Source organism: Delphinus delphis, chromosome 10 (assembly GCF_949987515.2).
Source record: "Delphinus delphis chromosome 10, mDelDel1.2, whole genome shotgun sequence".
Classification (NCBI taxonomy): domain Eukaryota; kingdom Metazoa; phylum Chordata; class Mammalia; order Artiodactyla; family Delphinidae; genus Delphinus; species Delphinus delphis.
This window is the reverse complement of record NC_082692.2, coordinates 11,952,884-11,976,226: the sequence shown is the minus strand read 5'-3', so window position 1 is coordinate 11,976,226 and position 23,343 is coordinate 11,952,884. Positions and strand designations below refer to the sequence as shown.

The 23,343-nt window shown below is 36.3% G+C and overlaps 1 protein-coding gene across 1 annotated transcript in view; it reads left to right on the top strand.

Annotated features, from left to right (window-relative positions):
- Positions 1–23,343, top strand: part of DTNBP1 (dystrobrevin binding protein 1) — a 121,097-nt gene that overhangs the window by 10,962 nt on the left and 86,792 nt on the right. The window contains exons 3-6 of the mRNA XM_069541080.1: positions 2,219–2,272; positions 3,230–3,280; positions 10,580–10,640; positions 19,727–19,859. Coding sequence (XP_069397181.1) covers positions 2,219–2,272; positions 3,230–3,280; positions 10,580–10,640; positions 19,727–19,859 — 299 coding nt within the window. The remainder of the gene's footprint in view (positions 1–2,218; positions 2,273–3,229; positions 3,281–10,579; positions 10,641–19,726; positions 19,860–23,343) is intronic.

Here is a 23,343-nt window from a genome sequence, read left to right as displayed (position 1 = left end):
TTGTTCAAATCCACATCAGATAAATTCCACACATTACATTTGGTTAAAGACCAATTTTTAAAGTAAGTGGTTGTTAAGGAGCCACCTGGGGAAGCTCTTACTGACCTTCCAACAATTTTATTTTCAGCTCCCTATAAGCTTCCTCCTTCCTCTTTTATTCCAAACTATTTTTTTCTTTCTTTCTTTTGGGGAAGTGTGGAGGAGAACCCCACATTTGATATCTTATAATTAAGAAATTTAACATTTTTTTCAGAAATAAATATTTGAAATATTAACCTAAAGATTTGCTAGGTCCTATAATGAATGGTTCAAAGAGGGTCTTAGCAGTGAGCTTTCAATATCCTTGTAACACCTAACGATATGGAATTGTCCCAAATCACTGAATATAATACTAGAATCGTTTTGAGTATAATGCACTGCTGTGTCTGCCTATCCTAGTACAATTCTACCTCGGATGTCACAACTAAGTGCCTTTCTCAGCTTTTGGAGTGGAAATGGTTGAATGGCTATTAAAATACCTTTCTGTAGCTGTTGCTTAATCTTAGTTTAAACCGGATTTACTAGTTTCCAAGCTAAGCTTGAAAATTTATATTGTTTTTCTGGGACAGGTTAGACTTTTTAAATTCAACTCATCTGGAGAGATATATACAAATAGTTTTGTATTAAAGAGATTGCTAAGTCTTTTTAACATCGTATTGGAATTGATCTCATCAATATTTTAGTTTTTGAAAAAGAACATAGAACAATATTAAAAAAAAATCTTAGTATGAAATTGACACTGCAACTTGTTAAAAAAAATGACTTGACACTAGAAGTCCCTTTCTGGTTTTAAGCCATGCATTATTGACCAAAAAGTTGTTATCCTCTGTCAGGGCTTGCACGTACAACTGTACAACAAAGGGTTGGGGCATTCATAGGAGAGTCACCTTGTATGCTAGGACAGTTTCTGACTGAGTGCAGTAAAGTGTCTTGAGAAAGGAGCACCTGTGTCTAGCTTTACAAACGCTTCGTGGAGCTAGCTGGGGTACTGTGGCCTATGCTTCAGACTCTATTTAGAAATGAATATTTGTGGAAGTAATCAGATTAAGAAGAACATGTCCAGATATCTCATTTTATCTGAGATTATCTCATAATTTAGCATTTGCTTTTTGGCAGTCTGTTATATGATACAGAGTCCACAGTTAAAGGTAGGTAAAAATTGGGCTGGTGAAGTGAAAAAACATTGAAGTTTATGAACTTCATATTTTATATATAGAAGAGCCTATTTATTTTATTTTACATATGTACTTCTAGCCCGTTTATGTTTCCCAGCCCAATAATTTTAAAAAGCAAATAAAAGGGGAGTAGGCCGCTACAGTTAAATAGCTAGCAGAAGCAGTAAGTGGTAGCTGATACCAGATGACCAATGGTAGAGATGGAAAATTTAAATTTTGAAGAAATAGATGTAGGATCCTGAACAAACTCAGAAAACCACTTTAGATTGGTTTCGAGTTGGTAACTGAAGAGACATTCCTAGTTCAGAAACATCTAAGGAGAGTACTGTTTTGCCACGAAATGCAGTCACTGGTATTCATGATAATGATGCCGAGTTATCAGAAAATGTTCAATAGAATGTACCAAGACCTCTTTAATGAAGGAGGTTTGTAATGTATTTTAGAAAGCCTTTTATCAATAGCTAAAATTTCTCTGAATGTTGGCACTTAGACAGTGCCTGGCATAGTTATCTACTTAAAAATGTGCTGCTTAAGACGCAAGAGGGAAGAGATATGGGAACATATGTATATGTATAACTGATTCACTTTGTTATAAAGCAGAAACTAACACACCATTGTAAAGCGATTATACTCCAATAAAGATGTAAAAAAAAAAAAATGTGCTGCTTAGATATCTTTGTTGCCGATCAAGTTCACCTATGGAGACCACTTTTTTTTTCTGATGTTGCCAAGAGTAGTGAGGTTTTCTAGTCCAGTCATATTTAGGAAATGTTTCTAGAAAAGGGATTTGGGGCAGGAAAAATATAAAAATATTTGCTATAAATTTTCCATTTGTGATGTCTGATATATAGTAAACAAATATTTGTTGTCTGTAGAGGTGCTTAATTCTTGCTAAAAAAAAAATTAGCTTATCCAACCCAAAGTTTTATGAGCTGTGAAATTTGCATTTGAAAGAAATCTCTTAAGCTGTAAAAATATGATATTTTATACTTGTTGAATTACAGGCTGAAGACTTTAAGTGACAGATCAAGAGAAGCTAAAGTAAAAAACAAACCCAGGTAAGCTCGTCCTGATTTAATTTACTATGACTTAAATTTCATACAACTTTCGGTTGTAGTCATGATAGTATAATTACTTTAATTGATTTTATATCTGTTGAATGCATCTGACTAAACAATTTATTGATTCTTTCTAAATTTTGTAACACTGGAAATTTTTCTGATAAAATTGTAAAATGGTTGAAAAATGGTGACATGTAATTGTTTTACTCCATGACAGTCAATGGCTATTTGATCACAATTAATCATTTTTATTTGTATATTAAGAGCACAGTAAAAGTTCTCCATTATTGAGAAGCAAATTGATAATGAAACAGTACTTGGCAAGTGAGCCTCTTTAGCTGTGTTATCTGTTTTATATGAAAACACTAGTATAATTTGTGCAGTTTTTCATTTTTAATAAAGTAAAGCACATGACCAAATTTCACTTTAAACCTAGAGATGAGGAGCTTTTAAAAAAATTTCTTGTTAGCTAACATTCTATTAAAGTGTTTATTCTTGTGTGCTAAAAATCTGTAGGGCAGGGCTTCCCTGGTGGCGCAGTGGTTGAGAGTCCACCTGCCGATGCAGGGGACGCGGGTTCGTGCCCCGGTCCGGGAGGGTCCCGCGTGCCGTGGAGCAGATGGGCCCGTGAGCCATGGCCGCTGGGCCTGCGCGTCCGGAGCCTGTACTCCTAGGTGGGAGAGACCACAGCAGTGAGAAGCCCGCGTACCCCCCCCCCCCAAAAAAAAAAAAAAAAAAAGATCTATAGGGCAAATTGATGGTTGATAGTATATTGCAGTATATTAACTTTGGAATAACAATACATTTTTCTAAAAGTTTAGATCAATTGCCATTAGTGATTTAAAAATATTCCACATTATGATTGACAGCATCAAAATTATTATACGTAACTTTTTTTTTAAGTTGGCCTAAATCAGCAGAAGTTTTTAATAAAACAAGTGTTTCTTTTGGCAGGACTGTTCCATATTTGCCAAAGTGCTCTGCTGGACTAGAATTACTGAGCAGGTAAGTGTTTTCGTTTGAATAAAAAGGTTATGCTTCTGACTATTGTCTAAAAGTATTTTATAACCTTATAGATAGAAACCTTAAAATAACTAAATTTTACCTTAACAAGGAGATTGGAAATTATTTACTTATTTGTGTTCCTGGAGGGGCTTTTGCATTTCACTGATTAATACAAAGGCCATTCAGACTTCTAGCATATTGATCACTGTTGTGTTTACTAATCAATAACTTTATCACGTGCATGTATTATGGTTTCTTTGTTGCAAGAAAATCAATTCTGGATTTGAGTCCCCAATAATTTTCTTTTCTTTTTTACTTTGATTCTTAATTTTTTTACCATTTCTTCTCCAATCCATTTCTGTTGACGTGCAGATTAATATTAAAATACGTGATTTTCTTAGATGACATCAAAAGCATGAGTAACAAAGGAAAAAAAGATAAATTGGACTTTATCAAAATTAAAACTTTTGCTCTTTAAAGAACACTATCAAGAAAGTGAAACAACAGTCCACAGAATGGGAGAAAATATTTGCAAATTATACATCTGTTGAGGTACTTGTATCTAGAATGTATAAATAACTTTTATAACTCAACAGTAAAAACACAAATAATCCAGTGAAGAAATAGGCAAAGGATTTGAATAGACATTTCCATAAAAAAGATAGGCAAATGGCCAATAAGCACATGAAAAAATTCTCATCGTTAGTCATCAGGGAAGTGCAGACCAAAGTCACGATGAAATACCACTTCATACCCACTAGCATGGCTATAATCAAAAAGACAAACAATAACAAGTGTTGGCAGTGATGTGGAAAAATTGGAACCCTTATGCTCTGCTGGTGGGATTGTAAAATCACTGCCTTGGAAAATAGTTTGGTAGTTTCTCAAAAAGTTAAAAGGAGAATTACCATGTGACTTAGCAGTTTCACACCAAGAAAATTGAAAACTTATGTCCACATAAAAAATTGTACACAAATGTGCATAGTAGCAGTATCATTCATAAAGCAATATTATTCATAATGGCCAAAAAGTAAAACAGCGCAGATATTCATTAGTCAATGAATGAATAACAAAATTTCATGTCTCCATACAATGGAATATTATTCAGCCATGAAAAGGAATGAAGTACTGAGGTGTGCTACATCTTGGATGAATTATGCACTTTAAGATTTTTTTTTTGATGTGGACCTTTTTTAAAGTCTTTATTGAATTTGTTACAATACTGCTTCTGTTTTATGTTTTGGTTTTTTGGCTGGGAGGCATGTGGGATCTTAGCTCCCCAACCAGGGATCGAACCCACACCTCCTGCATTGGAAGGCGAAGTCTTAACCGCTGGACCGCCAGGGAAGTCCTGAATTGTGCACTTTAAAAGCATGAATTTTGGGACTTCCCTGGCAGTCCAGTGGTTAAAACTTCGAACTTCCACTGCAGGGGGCGCAGGTTTGATCCCTGGTTGGGGCACTAAGATCCCCTCATGCCACGTGGTGTGGCCAAGAAAAAAAAAAACACATGAATTTTATGGTGTATCAAACCTCAATAAAGCTGTTACAGAAATAAGTATATGGTTTGCATATGTTGTTATATGCATTTCTGTACCTCGTAACATGGCATCTGATGGATAGGTGGGAGCCATGTGTACAGTAGAGGGTGTGCTCCTTCGCCTTATGAGCTTGTGTTAGGACACAATCACCTATACCTACATTTTGCTTTCTCTTTTCTAATGTTTTATGCGGTTTCTTTTTATGGTTGCAAAATCTGGGGATTTTTCTTCTCTGAGTGCTTAATTTGACATTAATTTCCTGTTTGGTTTTGTTGAGTGAGGAACGTAAGTGAACACGAAAGGAGATATAGTAAAAATTAATCAGTGGTGTACTGTTTGCTTGATATCTTTATTTTTTTAATCTAGGGATTTAGTTGAAAGAACTTCATTGAAAGATTTACTTCAGACTTGTAGACTTATGTGTATGGTAGTTTTGGGAAATGGGGTGCATTTGGGGACTTAACATGAAAAATTTGCAGCCATAGGAATGTCTGTAATGTGTCTCTTCATTGCACTGAAACACAGTCTTTCTCTTTGGAACTAGTATTGAGTGGAGGAAAGACCATTTTAAATAGCATATACCTAAATAGTAAAATGTTTTTAATTGTTAAAAAATTGTGTAAGATACATATAGCATAAAACTTGCCATCTTAACCATTATTAGGTGTACAATTCACTACTGCTGAGTACATTTGCATTGTTGTGCATCCAGCCTCCAAAACTCTTGATCTTGCAAATATCTGCCGCTGGCAGCCATCATTCTACTTTCTCTTTCTATGAATTTGACTACTTTAGGTATCTCTTATAAGTGGCATCATACAGTATTTGGCTTTTTGTGATTAGCTTATTTCACTTAACATAATTTCAAGTTTCATCCATGTAGCTTGTTAGAATTTCTTCCTTTTTGGTCTTCTAGTTTTATTGAGATATTGGCATACAGTACTGTATAAGTTTAAGGTATTGCAACATAATGACTTGACTTACATACATCATGAGATGATTGCCACAGTAAGTTTAGTGAACATCCATATCTCATATAGGTACAAAATAAAAGAAAAAGAATTTTTTTTCCTTGTGACGAGAACTTAGACTTTAACAACATTCATATAGAACATACAGCAGTGTTAATTATATTCATCCTGTTGTATATTACATCCCTGGTACTTACTTATGTTACAAACCGGAAGTTTGTACCTTTTTGCTGCCTTCATTCCATTCCCCTCCCTCCACACCCCGCCCACCCGCCTCTGGTAACCATACATCTGATCTCTTTTTCTATTCGTTTGTTTGCTCTACAAAACTATGTTAGTACCTGGTGCACCACATAGTTTTTCCATATGTCTATACATTACAAAATGATCACCACGAATTCAAAGGAATTTCCTTCCTTTTTAAGGCTGAATAATATTCCATTGTATGAATGTACCGTATTTTGCTTATTCATTCATCCATTAATGGACATTTGGGTTGCTTTCATTTTTTGGCTAGTGTAAACAATGTTGCTATGAACGTGGGTGTGCAGATATCTCTTCATGACCCAGTTTTCAGTTTTTTGGCAGTATATACTGAAAAAAGGAACTGCTGAATCATATGGTAATTCTACTTTAATATTTTGAAGAACCCCTATACTGTTTTCCGTAGCAGCTGCACCATTTTACATTCCCCTAGCAGTGCACATTTCTCTGGTTGCCATTTCTCCACATTCTCACCAAAACTTGTTTTGGGGGTCTTTTGTTTGGCTGGTTGGGTTTTTTTGCCATTCTCATTGGTATGAAGTGGTATCTCATTGTGGTTTTGATTTTCATTTCCCTAATGACTGATGATGGTGAGTTTCTCATGTGTTTATTGGCCATTTATGTATCTTCTTTAGAGAAATATCTATTCAAGTCCTTTGCCTGTTTTTGGATAGGGTGGTTTTGTGTTGTTGAGTGTTAGGAGTTTTCTGTATATTCTGGAGATTAATCCCTTATCAGGTATGTGATTTGTAAATATTTTCTCCCATTTTATTGGTTGCCTTTTTATCTGTCGATTGTGTTCTTTCATGCACAAAAGTTTCTAATTTTGATTAAGTCCAATTTGTCTGTTTTCTTTGTGGCCTGTGCGTTTGGTGTTATATCCAAGAAATCATTGTCAAATCTCATGTCATGAAGCTTTTCCCCATGTTTTCTTCAAAGAGTTTTATAGTTTTAGTTCTTATGTTTGGATTTTTTGATCCATTTTTAGTTAATTTCTGTGTATGGTGTTAAAGTAAGAGTCCAACGTCATTCTTTTGCATGTGGATATCCACTTTCCCAGCACCCTAGCGTATTTGTTGAAAAGACTATCGTTTCCCCACTGAATGATCTTGGCACAGTTGTCGAAAATTATTTGACCATACGTGCAAGTGTTTATTTCTGGGCTCTCTATTTCATTGGCCTATATGTCTCCCTTTATACCAGTGCCACACTGTTGTGATTATTATTTGATTTTGATTATTGTAGCTTTGTAGTAAGTTTTGAAATCAAGAAGTGTGAGTCTTTCAACTTTGTTCTTCTTTTCAAGATTGTTTTGGCTTTTCAGGATCCCTTGACCTTCCATATGAATTTTACGATGGATTTTTTTCTACTTCTACAAAGAATGCCATTGGGATTTTGATAGGGATTACACTGAATTTGTAGATTACTTTGGGTGCTATTGACAACATCTTAACAATATTAAGTCTTCCATTCCATGAACGTGGGATATCTTTCCATCTATTTATGTCTTTTTTAAAATTTCTTTCAGCAATATGTTGTAGTCTTCATTGTACAAGTATTCACCTCCTTGGTTAATTCCTAAAATTTTTTTGATGCTACTGTAGATGGAATTGTTTTCTTAGTTCTCTTTGTTGTCTCCTTCCTACTGCCAGCTATAGGTTCAGTTTGTTCTTTTTCTAGTTCCTTAAGTTGTGAAGTTAGATTGTTGATTTGAGTTCTTTTTTCTTAAGCCTGAACTTTTTTTTTGAGAGATAATTGACATATGACATTATATTAGTTTTAGGTGTACAGCATAATGACTCAATATTTGTATATATTGCAAAATAATCACCACAATAAATATACTTAACATCCATTATCACACATAGTTTAAAAAATTTTTCTTGTGATGAGGACTTTTATGTTTTACTCTCTTAGGAACTTTGAAATATACAATATAGTATTATTAACTATAGTCACCGTGCTGTATGTTATGTATAATTACAAGTTTATACCTTTGACCACCTTCACCCATTTCTCTCTCACACACACACACCCACACCCAACCCCTCACCCCCTGCCTTTGGTAACCCCCAGTTTGTTCTCTGTACCTATGAGTTCAGGTTTATTTTGTTTTCTATTTATTTATTTAAAGTTTTTTTGTTGAGGTATAGTTGATTTACAATTTTAATTTCAGGGGTACAACACAGTGATTCAAACTTTTTATAGATTTTACTCCATTTAAAGTTATTATAAATTATTGGCTATATTCCCTGTGCTATACCCTTGTAGCTTACTTATTTCATACATAGTAGTTTGTACCTCTTAATCCCCTCCCCCTTTCTTGCCCCTCCCCCTCTTCACTCTCCCCACTGGTAACCACTAATTTGTTCTGGGCATCTGTGAGTCTGTTTCTATTTTGTTATGTTCATTCATTTGTTGTATTTTTTAGATTCCATATATAAGTGATAACATACAGTATTTGTCTTTCTCTGTCTGACTTATTTCACTAAGCATAATGCCCTCCAAGTCCATCCATGTTGTTGCAGATGGCAAAGGGGTTGGTCCCATGTCCTGGCTCTTGTGAGTAGTGCTGCTGTGAACATTGGGTGCACGTGTCTTATCAAGTTATAGTTTTGTCTGGGTATGTGCCCACAGGTGGGATTGCTGGATCATATGGTAGTTCTATTTTTAATTTTTTGAGGAACCTCCATACTGTTTTCCATAGTGGCTGCACCAGTTTACATTCCCACCAACAGTATAATAAAGGTTCCCTTTTCTTCACATCCTCACCAACACTTATTATTTGCTGTATTTTTTAGAATAGCCATCTAACAAGGGTGAGGTGATATCTCATTGTGGTTTTGATTTGCACTTTTTGATGATTAGTGAAGTGAGCAACTTTTCATGTACCTGTTGGTTATTTGTATGTCTTTGGAAAAATATCTGTTCAGAGCCTCTACCTGTTTTTTAATCAGATTGTTTTTTGCTATTGAGTTGTATGATTTCTTTACATATTTTGGGTATTAGCTCTTTATTACATGTACGATTTGCAAGTATTTTCTCGCATTCAGTAGGTTGCCATTTCATTTTGTTGATGGTTTTCTTTGCTGTGCAGAAGCTTTTTTGTTTGATGTAGTTCTACTTGTTTGTTTTTGCTCTTTTTGCCTTTGCTTTTGGTATCAGATCCAAAAAATCATCACAAGACCGATGTCGAGGAGCTTACTGCCTATGTTTTTTCACAGGAGTTTTATGGTTTCAGGTCCTACATTCAGGTCTTTAATCCATTTTGAGTTAATTTTGGGGTGTGGTATAAGATAATTGTCCAGTTTCATTCTTTTGCATGTGGCTGTCCAGTTTTTCCTACACCATTTATTTATTTATTTATTTATTTATTTATTTATTTTTTTTTTGCGGTACATGCGGGCCTCTCGCTGTTGCGGCCTCTCCCATTGCGGCCTCTCCCGTTGCAGAGCACAGGCTCCGGAGGCGCAGGCTCAGCGGCCATGGCTCACGGGCCCAGCCGCTCTGCGGCATGTGGGCTCTTCCTGGACCAGGGGACGAACCCGTGTCCTCTGCATCGGCAGGCGGACTCTCAACCGCTGTGCCACCAGGGAAGCCCCTACACCATTTATTGAAGAGACTCTCCTTTCCCTGTTGTATATTCTTGACTCCTTTGTTGTGAAGTAATTGAGCCATCTATGCATAGGTTTATTTCTGGCTAGTTATTTTGCAAAATATCCCTCATTTTGGGTTTATCTGCTGTTTTCTCATGATTAAATTCAAGTTAGTGCTTTTATGGTGAGAATAACAGAAGAATAATGTTGTGTCCTCCAGTGCATTGTATCAGTAGGCACGTGATGTTGCTATGTCTCCTTACTGCTGATGTTAACATTGACCACTTGGTTAAGGAAGTGTCTGCCAGGTTTCTGCACTTTAATACTGTTTCCCCCTTTTAAATTAATAAGTATCCTGTGGGGAGCTACTTAGAGACTATGAAAATATCCTGTTTCTCTTTATACTCTCACCCACTAATTTTAGCATCTATTAGAATTCTTGCCTGAAATAATTAGTACTGTGTTTACCAAATGGTGATTTTCTATTTTTCTCATTTTTTCTATCATTATTAATTGGAATTCTACTGCAAGGAAGAATTTTTCCCTTCTGCCCCATTCAACTGTTTATTTAAATCACTATGAACTCATGGCTGTTGGTTTTAGTCCATGAGTTATAACCCATTTCTACCATTATTTGTTTTGTTGCTCAGGTTGTCCCAGATTTGGCAATTGGAAGCCCCTTGAAGTTGACTTCTGTGTGTTTACAATGTGTCTCCATTATTTTTTGAGCTTTCCTTTCCGACACCACAGGGTGTAACAGGTTCATTTTTAGGTAGAATTTTTTTTATTAATTTTTATTGGAGTGCAGTTGCTTTACAATGTTGTGTCAGCTTCTGCTGCACAGCAAAATGAATCAGCCATACGTATACATAGGTAGAATTTTTTTAATGTGTGGTTTGTATTTTGAATTATTTTTTGCTTTTCTTAGGTATGAAGATACGTGGGCTGCACTCCACAGAAGAGCCCAGGAATGCGCAAGTGCTGGCGAGGTAAAGAATCGGCTAATCTTATACTCACGGGGAAAATATCCTTTTGTAGTCTTCAGTGCTAGTTTTTAAGAAATTAAATTTGTAGTTTTGTTAAAACGTTTTGCAGGATATCTGAAATTTAATTTAGTAGTTGATTATGAAACTCCCTAAATAAAGCACTTTTTCATAATTTCTCAGTCAAGTAATTTAGTTAGCTTAGAGAGTTTGTAACTTTTATTCTAGAGTTGCAAGTAAATATTTGGTTCATCCAGGTATAATGCTTTGAATTTGAGTCTGATACTTTTGCAGTTTATGTAAATTATGTCATTTCTTTCTACTCACTATTTAAGAATTCCTTTTTTGGGGGGCAAAAGTTTAACTTTGCTCAGTCTACTTAAAAGCATTAATTTGCTTATTAGTAAATAAATATAAAAATCTCAGGAGTCAACCTCAATTACTTAGAAGAACAACCTATTTTCTAGCTCTATAGAGTGTGTAATGAATAAAAGAGACTTGTAATTAAAATTATTTGGTGTATGTACTTAAAGCTTTTTTAGCCAAGATGAAATATAGTCTGTGTTATTGATGGCAATCAAACATTATTTCTTCCTAAAAACTTCTGTGATTCTGACTTTAATTTAGACTGACTTCACCATTTACCTAATTAATGAAACTGTAGTAGTTACATGTACAGAACATGGTAATACATATGATAACATTTAGACATTAATGTTTCTCTTAGAAATTACTGAAAAAGAAGGTTATAGGTTTCTGTTAGTAAGGCAGACTAGATACTTTGAAAAGCCCTTTAGGTGTAAAACACCTAAATGCTGGATAGATTTTTTTTTTTAATTTTTAAATGCAGTAAGTGTACAAAAATTAAAGGAAATCCTAAAGGCAGAAAACAAACAAAAACACCAGGGAACTGAAATGAGAGTGGTTAAAAAAATAACATGGAAGCTGGGGTCAAATAGTAAAACAAAAGCTTTAGAGATTTGGGTGACAGGAGATTTTCGTCTATGGGGAACTGAGTCTAAGACTCCTGCATAAAGCTCTTGGATATTTGAAGTGACTACATCTCTTGGTGAAAGGGTAATCTAGGACATTTCAAAAAAGAAAGAAAAGATGAAAGAAAAGCTACTTGTTGGCAAAAGGAGACAACAAGGAAACTCGTCTTCATAACAACTTGGAATAAATATAGTCTCCATTTTGGATTTGTTTGTATGGTCTTGGGCTCACATGAGTGTTGGGCTCTAGTTTATACTTCCTGCATGATCCAGGAACCACTAACTTAAGAAATGAAAGGGCTACAGGTGACTGTGTCTTTGACACTCAACAGAAGCAAATACCAGTTCTTCATGGATGAAACTTGTAAACCCAGGCCCTTCAAGATTCCCACAGATTCATCCCCTAACCACCCCCCTCCCCCCTGCCAAAGATTAGCAAACCCACAAAGAAATATATTACCAAAAGTTGGAGTCGCTAGAACCAAAGAGTAAGATTTAGACCTGTAAGGCACTTTAGATTTTGCACTCTTGTATATAGACAATTAAATAGGAGCATACAAAGTTTTTTAGAGAGATGAAAGATGGATGAAAATGAGTAAGGAATAAGAGAGTATGAAACATGACTTTAAAACATGACTTTTAAAAGTCATTGAGATTAAAAACCCAAAGGATGTGCTTAACAGCAGGTATCTATAGCTGAAGAAAGAGTACATTGAAGTAGGAGATGAAGTCAGACATTACCCAGAAAGGATTTCTGAGATATGAAAATGGAAAATATGAAAGAGGAGTTAATAAAAAATAGTTATAAAAGGTCTATAGGTTGAACCAAGTAAGATTACCAATATGAGACCTTTTTGATCTGTAAAATTACAGTTTCATATAGCTCAGCTTAATATATCTAATAATCTGGAAGGAGAATGAGGGAACGACAATGTAGGAGAATGTAAATGGCTGAGAATTTTCCAGAAATGAGATCTGTAAATCCTTAGATCCAAAAAGTATTACAGGCAAGCAAGGTAAGTAATTATCCACACCTAGACATGTCATGTTGAAGCTACAGAACACCAAAGGCAAAGAGAAGATCTCAAAGTAACTAAAGAGAAAAGATAGATCACTTACAAATGAATGAGTTTCCATTAGACTTCTCAAACTGTTGTCAAGAATGAGGGCAAAGTGAGACATTTTCAGATAAAAATAGTTTTCTATCAACAGTTGTCCAATAAAGGAACTTCTAAAAAATGTATTTCTGGATAAAAGAAATGATTTTGGGAGGTAGGTCTCAGGTATAGGAAGGAATAATGAGCAAAGAAAATGGTAAACCATAGGTAAATATAAACAGTGACTATGTATTTCTATCAGTTATCTAGTTTGTGGAATTAAAAATTATAGAACAAAAATGCTAGATAAGAATAGCATGCAATCTGGAAGGCAGATTATCAGAGTTCAAGTATTTTAAAAGCCCTTACATTATTAATGGGGAGGGTATAGATATTAATTAACCTTAGATGTAAAGTTAAATATGGAGGGCAGAATTTCAAGGGTAACCACTAAAGAACAGAAATAGTGTATATCTTTTAAACCTGTAGAAGAAACTAGAATAATGAGAATGAATTAAATGGAAACAAAGGATCGCTCTGTAAGATTCAGTTCCCTAAGGGGAAAAAGTCTAAACCTGTGTGTCTAGTAAGTCTCCGTATGTAAAAGACAAGTTATAAGGAAAAATGGATAAGTCTATCATCAAAATGGGGGGATGTTAATACATTCCTCTTAATTGATAGGGAAAAAACCCAAATAAACTAAGTATGGATATAGGACATGCGACTAATGTGATTTACAAACTTGACCAGATAGGCAGATACAGAATCTGCCCCAACAAATACAGAATACAGATTCTTCAAAGCACACCTGGAACACATAAAAATTGACCATGTACTGGGCCGCAAAGCGGTTCTCAACAAGTTTCATGTAAATCGACAAGTTTCATGTAAATCAAGTCATACAGAATATTCTCTGATCCTGGTGCAAATGAAGCTGGAAGTCAGTATAGGAAAACAATTTTGAAAATTCCATACATTTTCCAATTAAAAATATATATTATGCATTGGGACTTCCCTGGTGGCGCAGTGGTTGGGAATCAGCCTGCCAATGCAGGCGACATGGGTTCGAGCCCTGGTCTGGGAAGATCCCACTTGCCGCAGAGCAACTAAGCCTGTGCGCCATGACTACTGAGCCTGCGCCCTAGAACCCGCAAGCCACAACTCTGAGCCCGCATGCCACAGCTACTGAAGTCCACGTGCCTAGAGCCTGTGCTCTGCCACAAGAGAAGCCACCGCAATGAGAAGCCCACGCACCACAACAAAGGGTAGCCCCCTCTCCCCACAACTAGAGAAAGCCCACATGCAGCAATGATGACAACACAGCCAAAAATAAATTTATTTTTAAAAAAAACTACTAAAGGGCTTCCCTGGTGGCGCAGTGGTTGAGAGTCCGCCTGCCGATGCAGGGGACACGGGTTCATGCCCCGGTCCGGGAAGATCCCACATGCTGTGGAGCGGCTGGGCCCATGAGCCATGGCCACTGGGCCTGTGCGTCCGGAGCCTGTGCTCCGCAACGGGAGAGGCTACAACAGTGAGAGGCCCGCGTACCGCAAAAAAAAAAAAAAAAACTATTAAAAAATATAATGCATAATTTATGGTTCAAAGAAGGAAATAATACTAAAAAGTTTTAAATAGAACTGAATTATAATTACTACACATAAATTGTATAATTTGCCAAAGACTATTTGGAGGGAAATTTTATAGGGGAAAACTTAGACTGAAAGTCAGTGAGCTAATCTAACCTAAGAATTAGAGGACAGAATAAATCATGAAGGAAGAATGAAAGAGATAATAAAGATGAAAAAAGTAAATGAAATAGAATATAAAGAATACAATAGAAGCCAGACAAAGCCACAAGTTCTTAGAAAAGACTAATAAAATTTGGTAGATAGATGTCTGCTGATATGGAGCAAGGAAAGAAGGATAAATAATTTTAAGAATTAAAGAATATAACTACAGCTACAGCGGAGTGAAAGATAAGAGCTTGTGAAAAACTATGACAAATTTGAAAGCTTAGACAAAATGGAAAAACCCTGGAAATTTTTACTAAAACCAATTTTAAAAGTAGTACAAATCCTGAATAGTCCTATAGCCACTAAAGAAACAGTATTAGTGATTAATCTTTTCACTAAGAAAGCACCAGGTCCACAAAGTTTCATAGGAGAGTTCTATCAGACTTTCAGAGAGACTACCATTTCAATGTTAGACAAACTCCTGCAGCAAGTGAAAAAAGGGGAAACTGCCCAGCTCATTTCATGAGGCTAGAATAACTGATACTGAACCCCAACAAGGGAAGTATGAGAAGGTGAAATTGGAGCCCAGTCCCATTCATGAATACAGTTACAAAAATTACAAGCAAAATGGAGGCATTATCTCTCACTTAACTTCAGTAACCTATTTCTGGAAATCAGATGTTCTGTGCCAGCACTCTGTCCAGGAACCTATTTGTCACATTCTAAATTGGAAAAGTCATAATGTGTTACACGTCCACCCAAAGCCCTCAACCAACTTTCTTAAATATATTTAAGAATATATTATAATATATATATATACAACCAGCAAAACGTCTATAGATGGTAGCAATCTGTTAGGTAGTAAAGTGCTTCAAACATAGCTTTCTGCTTACCAAACCTGTGAAACACTCGTTGACAAACAGCTGCCTCGTGTGTAGTAACGTGACCTATCCACACTCACAGTATGCAGGGCTTGCCTCTCCTTTATAGATGGGCTCCTTGTACCGTCTTGTGATTCTCATATTCTACCAATGTTATTTGAAATTTCACTTGAGAATATTCTCACACATTGTTATAAAATGTGTATCAAGCGTAAATGTAAAGTTTTCCTATATAACTGTGAGCCAGAACTTTGGGTATGTGTTTGTATATGTGCTTGTTCTGTGAATGTTGGATGATAAGCAAGAGGCATTCTACCTGGGAGACATCCTGCTGTATACATGGCTGTGATGGCAGACCAAATCCAGCCAGGCATAAACACCCCAGATTTATTCCAGGATTATAAAGTTGGTTTGACATTAGAAAATCTTTTGTATGCCGTTGATCACGTTAACAAATTAAAAGAGAAAAATACATAATCATCAGATGCAGAAAATACATTCAGTAAAATTATTCAGAGTAAAACGTTTTAGCAAGTTTCTAATAGAAGTTAACTTTTGTCCTAATATCTACCAAAACCTGCAGTATTTGACTTGTAGTATTTTGATCCCATGGTCAATCATCTTGCTAAATCCTCTTATTCTAATAATTTGCATTCTGGGATGGGAGTTGTTTTGTGTAGATGGAAGGGAAGAAGAAAAACCTACCAGTCTTTCTTCAGGTCTTTTTACAGTGGGTAGAACCTCCAATGTAATGTTGAATAAAAGTAGTTGAGGGGCTTCCCTGGTGGCGCAGTGGTTGAGAGTCCGCCTGCTGATGCAGGGGACACGGGTTCGTGCCCCGGTTCGGGAAGATCCCATGTGCCGCGGAGCGGCTGGGCCCGTGAGCCATGGCCGCTGAGCCTGCGCATCCGGAGCCTGTGCTCTGCAACGGGAGAGGCCACAACAGTGAGAGGCCCACGTACCGCAAAAAAAAAAAAAAAAAACCAAAAAGCTCTCTGACGTATTGTTGAGACATATGTAAATATTTAAAATGTATATCTTTAACATGCAAAGTGTTTTATCACGTGTTTGTTTTGTCAGGCCATGCTCATGTGTCTTTAGTGGCCTTTAACCAAAGAGTATCAACCTGCCAGGGCAAATATACCTAAGGACAATTCAGTTTTCTTTGACAAATTATTTTATACTCAATTACTTTAAAGCTAATTCTTACTATATAGTCTTAAAGTTCAAAGCAATATCTTAGAAAACAGTTTGGTCAATGGTAACTTTGTTGTCTAGACATTTTCCACAAGTTTTTTTTTTTCTTTTCTTTTTTAACAAGTTTTTTGATTTGTTTTTCCCTCCCTTAGCAATGTATAAATGAGTACATAATTGATAGTGACTTAGGTGTTAGATTCTGAGGGTACTTTTTTAAGTTAGACTTCCAGTGCATTATTTGCTTATAATTTTTATTACTGTGAAATATTTGCCTTCAAATTGAACTTTTAAGATTCATGTTTTAACAATTTGGTGCATAAGCTGCTTAAATTAGGCATGCTTCACTCTCTTTGTGTTCCAGGTTGGATCTCTTTTGCCTGTGGTGGGAAGTGAACTAAACTGGGTGTGGGAATGCCTACTTTCTGCAGTAATACATTTTGGCCTTGGGCAGATAAACGGAGTCTCTCTATTTTTAGTTTCCTCACATATAAAATGGTATAACACCACTTACACTGCTTACCGAAGTTGTTTGAAAATCACGTGAAATAACAATGCCCCCAAAACACAGAACTGTTTTATACAAAGTAAGGTCCTCATGTTACCCATTTACTTGTGTCCCTGCTTTTTCTTTGTTCTCCTAACTTCAGTGTCCACCAGAAGGAATTTTGGAATGACTTGTAATTTGGGCAACAGACCCAAACTATGGGTTTGTCTTGCTACTTAAACTTGATTTCCTGGTGTTAAATCTGGATTTATTCAGAACTGTTTACTTGGAGGAGAAAAATTGGCCTTCTGGAGATAGCTCATTTCTTATTAAGTAAAGTTGAAGTACAGTTTTTCAGAACCTTTTCTTTTGCTAGCTTTTCACTTCTTCCTTTCATGTCCCCTTATACACAATCCCTAGAATATCAATTAAGGGCATGGGCTTAAGTGTCAAATTCCCTGGGATTGAATCTAGGTCTTCTGTGGCCCTTGGGAAAGTGACTCAGCTTCATTGTGCCTTGGTTTCTTCTGTAAAATGGAAGTGGTAATATTGCTCTGTTTACAAGGTTGCTGTGTAGTTAAATGAGATAATATATGTACATTGCTTAGCACAGGGCCTGGCACATAGAAATGCTCAAAATGTTTTAGTATTATTATATTACACTTGATAATGATTTCTGAGAATCCATTCAACATCCCATTCTTTTAAATTAAAATAGTATTTTGATGTATTCTGATATATTCTTTCTGTGCACGCTTCTTTTTTTTTTTTTTTGAAGTTTCTGTGCACGCTTCTTATATTCTATATACAGAATATAATTTTCAATTTTGTGGAAGACATGAACTATACTGTACTTAAGTTTTAATACTTAAGTATGTTTCACTTTACTTTTCAGTAAGAAATGGTTCATATCTAAAAATTGTTTATTCTAGATTTTTCAAATTTTTAACATAATTAACCAGAGTAATTAAGATTTAACAAACTTTTTAAAAGATATGCCATGTGCCAGGAAAAATATCTTTCTTATCATCAGTTCAGCCCTGTGATACAGGAATTATTTTTTCTTTTTTAGAATTTAAAAACTACAGTTAAGAAAATTTGTGAGACCTACACCAGACTAAAGCACCAAGAGTGCAGGGGTCTTTTTTTCTGTTTTGTTCACCATGGTCTCTCCAGTGCCTGAAACAGTGCCGGGCAAAGAGCGGGCGGTCCGTAGAAACTTGTTGGATATTACAGATGAACCCTATGGGCACGGATCCTTGTTGCAAGCCCAGTTTCCTTACTATTGCATCACAGCTGTGTCTGTTAGCCATGCTCAGTATCTTTTAAACTCCTCTTCAGGATCTTTACAAAACCGGTTGGCACGGACATTTTGAAGTATACAGAATTAATGAGACATGCACTTGGAGTAGCGCTTGGTGACACCTCCCCAGCTCAGCTGAGGCTCGTATGTGAGACGATGTGGTTACCCCTCTAATGTGGGCTGACTGACAATGGGGAGGTGTGCGTGAAGTGGGGATAATGTGAGGAAACAGGGCAGCTTTCTAACCTCTTTATTGTAGCTTAATTTTTTTATTTCAATGTTGTGAATTCCTAGAATATTAAAATGTGGAAGCTAAAATGATCTAGCGCCACATGCAAATAATTTTGTATCTTATTTTGATATTTTTATTGCTCTAAAAGTTCTTTCTTTAGTGAGATTCAGTAAAAATCAGTTGTATTCATGTTTCAGCTCTTAAAGAATCTTAATCTTGGGATGCGTAAATTGCCCCTTTTTTAATATAAGTTAACTATGAACTCTGATTTTACATATAAAATTCAAATACACTTTCTTCTTTTATATAATGAATTTTGAAGTCTTTATTGTATAAAATATGGGTATCTTTCACAGTTCTTATTATTGGTGATGTTTTCAAAAGATAACCTCTCCATGCGCCTCCTAAGTCTTATTCTAGGTCCTTTCCTCTCTCACCATGTTAAAACCAAAACAAAATTGACCGGGAGAAACCGCTGTCTGTCATTGTCTTTACAGTCTTCAGGAAAACAAGTTAGAATTATTTTAGGCTAGTCTGGCATCTCACCACCCTGCTGTTGGGAACCTTTCACCTCCGAATGTCTTCTTTGTTAGTATAAATCCTTTTCTCCTTTTGCTGGAATTGATCAATAGCCTCAGTGATTCCTCCGTATACAAGTACCATTTATCTTACTTTATGCAGTGAGTGTTCCTGTTTAAATGGAAATTGAATCATCATATATTCTAAATGCATTAGGGAACTTTTCTTTTAAAAGAATTCCTTTTGTAAAACAAATAATTATCCATTCATTATATTTTGGGTTTGTTTTTGTTTGTTTTCTTTTTGGTTGTTCGTGGTTGTTTTTTGTTTTATTTTTTCTAGATTTGAATTTTCAAATACATGGTTTACTTAAAAATAGGGTATAGTTAGAAGTGACTTCTAAAGTCACTGCTGACCTTTCTCTTCCCTGGGTTAAGATGCACTGATAAAAGCTGTAATTCGAGGTTTTCTGCACTGGATGTTACGGTGGTTGTTTTCTCAGAAAGAAAACAGCTCCAGTCTCTTTAGAGTCTCCTGTTGTCTGTACTCAGTTGGAGGGTTTTTGGAGGTAACGTGGGCTGACTCTCATTAGCTGGCTGTAATCTCTGTGCCTGCGGTCTGGTTTTACTTTAACCCGCCTCTTCCGTGTTGCAGCTGGTCGACAGCGAGGTGGTGGTGCTCTCCGCGCACTGGGAGAAGAAGCAGGCGAGCCTGATAGAGCTACAGCAGCAGCTTCGGCAGCTTCCAGGCCTGCAGGCAGATTTAGAATCCCTGACGGCAAGTCTGAGTAAGTTCCATGTTTGCCTCTGCACATTACTTCTAGGAATGAAAATAATTTGGTGTAATTCCAAAGCTTTCTAAGACTACATTAAATTATTGCTTAACAGGATGTGGGGGGAAATAGTTCTAATTAATTTCATATTCTGATTAACTGATGATTTGACAGAAAACGATGATTTAAAGTGTAGAAGTGATTTCTAAAGTATACCACCAACTTTTTCTGCCTCATTTCTGCTCAGAAAACATAATTTTGTTGATTCTTTAAAGTGACTCAGGGTGGTCTCTGTGACTTTAGGTCTCTGTTTAAAAGTGTAAATGTAGGAAATAAAAAGGATTGGGGTGGCTTTGTTACGACTAAAGGATATACTCTGGAAGTTGTTGCTTTTAAAATTAGGTCTGCTCAGAGCTTCATGTCTTGAAATATGCTTTTTTTTCCTCTTTAAACTGATGAGAGAGCAAACCCTTATTAAATTAGGTTACCTGTTTGGCTAAATTTATACCTTGTGGAAATTTATATATTTTTGTTGTTTTCATTGGGATGAATTATGCTGATAGTTATTTCTTGAGTTTATATTCAGAAAATTAACTTTTGTGTGTGTGGTACGCAGGCCTCTCACTGCCGTGGCCTCTCCCGCTGCGGAGCACAGGCTCCGGGTGTGCAGGCTCAGCGGCCATGGCTCACGGGCCCAGCCGCTCCGCGGCATGTGGGATCCTCCCGGACCCGGGCACGAACCCGTGTCCCCTGCATCAGCAGGCGGACTCTCAACCACTGCGCCACCAGGGAAGCCCCAGAAAATTAACTTTTATGTTTGACAGTTGCCACATCTTAGGATAATATTGTGGCTTATTATTTTCTAACCAAGCTTAAGATCTTAGTGAAGAGGTAGGGGTTATCTACATAGGAGTTGAATTTCTTGAGCTGATAACCTGACCCAGTCTTAATAGGTAAGGAGGTAAGGATACCCCACCATCTCTTCTGTTTTTCAGTACTGCCTTTTTGAAAGCAAAATAAAGCTGATTTACAAAGCAGGTACTTAGCAAATCATAAAACATGTGTGTGTGAATAAAATAGACACGAATGGTATTTGGAATGCTATTGCTGATAACAATAGCTAATGTTTATAGCACCCACTATATGTCAGAGATCGTTAGGCGCTTTACAAACATTTTCAATCCTCCCAAGATCCCTGTAGAAGTAGCTTTTATTATCGCACTTTACAGCTAAGGAAGGTTAGCCTTGGAGAGGTTGTGACTTGCTCAGGGTCACACAGTTAATAAGGTGTGAATCCAGGATCCCAGTCTCGATGATGATGTACTCAGTGAGGGATGAGGCAGTTAGGGTGGCAGCTGTCAATAGGCCTCATGAACTGCATTCTTGAAACCCTGGCCTTAGTGTTCAGTTATTTCTGAAGGCAGGGTGTGGAAAAGAGATTCCGGGTCTTAGGAGGAAGGCCCTCCGCATTATTTCCCTCTTCCAAGTATAGGAATGATTCTTCTCAAGGCTTTGATAACTAACTGATGGGAAAAGCCTCCAAGATATTTGGAATATTCCTTTTAGCCACTTTCTTTTTAGCTTCTCTTCCTGTATCTCTCTGAGTCGCTTGCTTTTCATTGGTTATGTATTTCTTTGCAGAGATATTCACCTCTAATACCATTCCCCCTTTTCTTTCCAGCTGAGAGTAAATTCTGTTTATAAATGTTACTTGTTTGATACCACTCTTCTGATTAAATGCATTTGCCACAATTCTAATTATTTTCATAGTTAATTCTGCTTAGGACATGCAGTATATATAAGTTTTTCTTAAGGGAGAATATACTGTATTTTCATTCTCAATTTGGATTCTAATATCCTGAAAAAATAATACTTAGTGACATAATACCGTCTTCTTTAGAAACTGCATTTTGGCTTCTTAAATGAATGAAGCAGGCTTCCCAAATGCTCGCTTGAATTTTCTCTCTTTACTAATCTGAGAACATTGACCACTAAAGGCAAATTAAAGCTAGAGGATTCTCTGAAGTCCTATTCTAGATGGTCGCTTCCAAATAATTTGATTCTTTTTTTTCATTGAAGTGTAGTTGACACATAATATTAGTTTCAGGTGTACAACATAGTGATTCAACATTTAAATACATTATGAATTGATCACCATTGTGAGTGTAGTAACCATCTGCCACAATACAGTTATTACAGTATTATTGACTTATTCCTTTTGCTGTGCATTACATCCCCATGACTAACTTATTTTATAACTGGACATTTGTACCTCTTAATCCCCTTCACCTATTTCATCCAGCTACCCCACTGCCCTCCCCTCTGACAACCACCAGTTTGTCCTTTGTATCTGTGAGTCTTTTTCTGTTTTGTTTATTCGTTTTGTTTTTTAGATTCCATATGTAGGTGAAATCATATGGTATTTTTCTGTCTGACTTATTTCACGTAACATAATACCCTCCCAGGTCTATCCATGTTGTTGCAAATAGCGAGATTTCGTTATTTTTTATGGCTGAGTAATACTCCATTGCGTTTATCTATATATCATCTTTTTCCATTCATCAGTTGATGGACACTTAGGTTGCCTCCATATCTGGGCTATTTTTACTAAAGCTGCAGTGAACATGGGGGTGCATGTATCTTTCCTAACTGGTGTTTTCATTGTCTTCAGATAAACACCAAGGAGTAGAATTGCTGGATCCTATGGTAGTTCTCTTTTTAATTTTTTGAGGAATCCATACTGTTTTCCATAGTGGCTGCACCAACTTACATTCCCATCAACAGTGCACGAGGGCTCCCTTTTTTCCACATCGTCGCCAACACTCGTTAACTGTCTTTTTGGTAATAGCTATTCCGACAGGTGTGAGATGATATTGTGGTTTCGATTCTCATTTTCCTGATGATTAGCGGTGTTGAGCATCTCTTCATGTATCTGTTGGCCATCGGTGTGGCTTCCTTGGAAAAATGTTTATTCAGGTCATCTGCCTATTTTTTAATCAGATTGTTTTTGGTTTTGATATTGAGTTGTGTGAGGTCTTTATATATTTTCGATATTAACCCTTTATCAGATATATCATTTGCAATATCTTCTCCCATTTAGGAGGTTGGCTTTTCGTTTTGTTGAGGGTTTCCTTTGCTGTACAAATGCTTTTTAATTTGATATAGGCCCATTTGTTTATTTTTGCTTTTGTTGCCTTTGTCTCAGGAAAATATTTTGAAGCCAAATCTGGTAGGTTGTATAAATATATATCTATATCACTCATGTATTTTGCGAGTTCATCTCAATGAGTTTATGGATCATTCTTAGGTATTCGAACCATTTGGTTTTAAATTCTTGCTCATAAACTGTGGATTCCTTTATTTTTGGGTAGCTTCCAAATACTCCTTATCATCACCTAAATACCTTGATACAATATTACAAGGTTTAGTCAAGCAATAATAAAAAATAAAAATAACTTAGAAGAAAATGGTAACTGACCTATATGTTAGGATCCTTTTA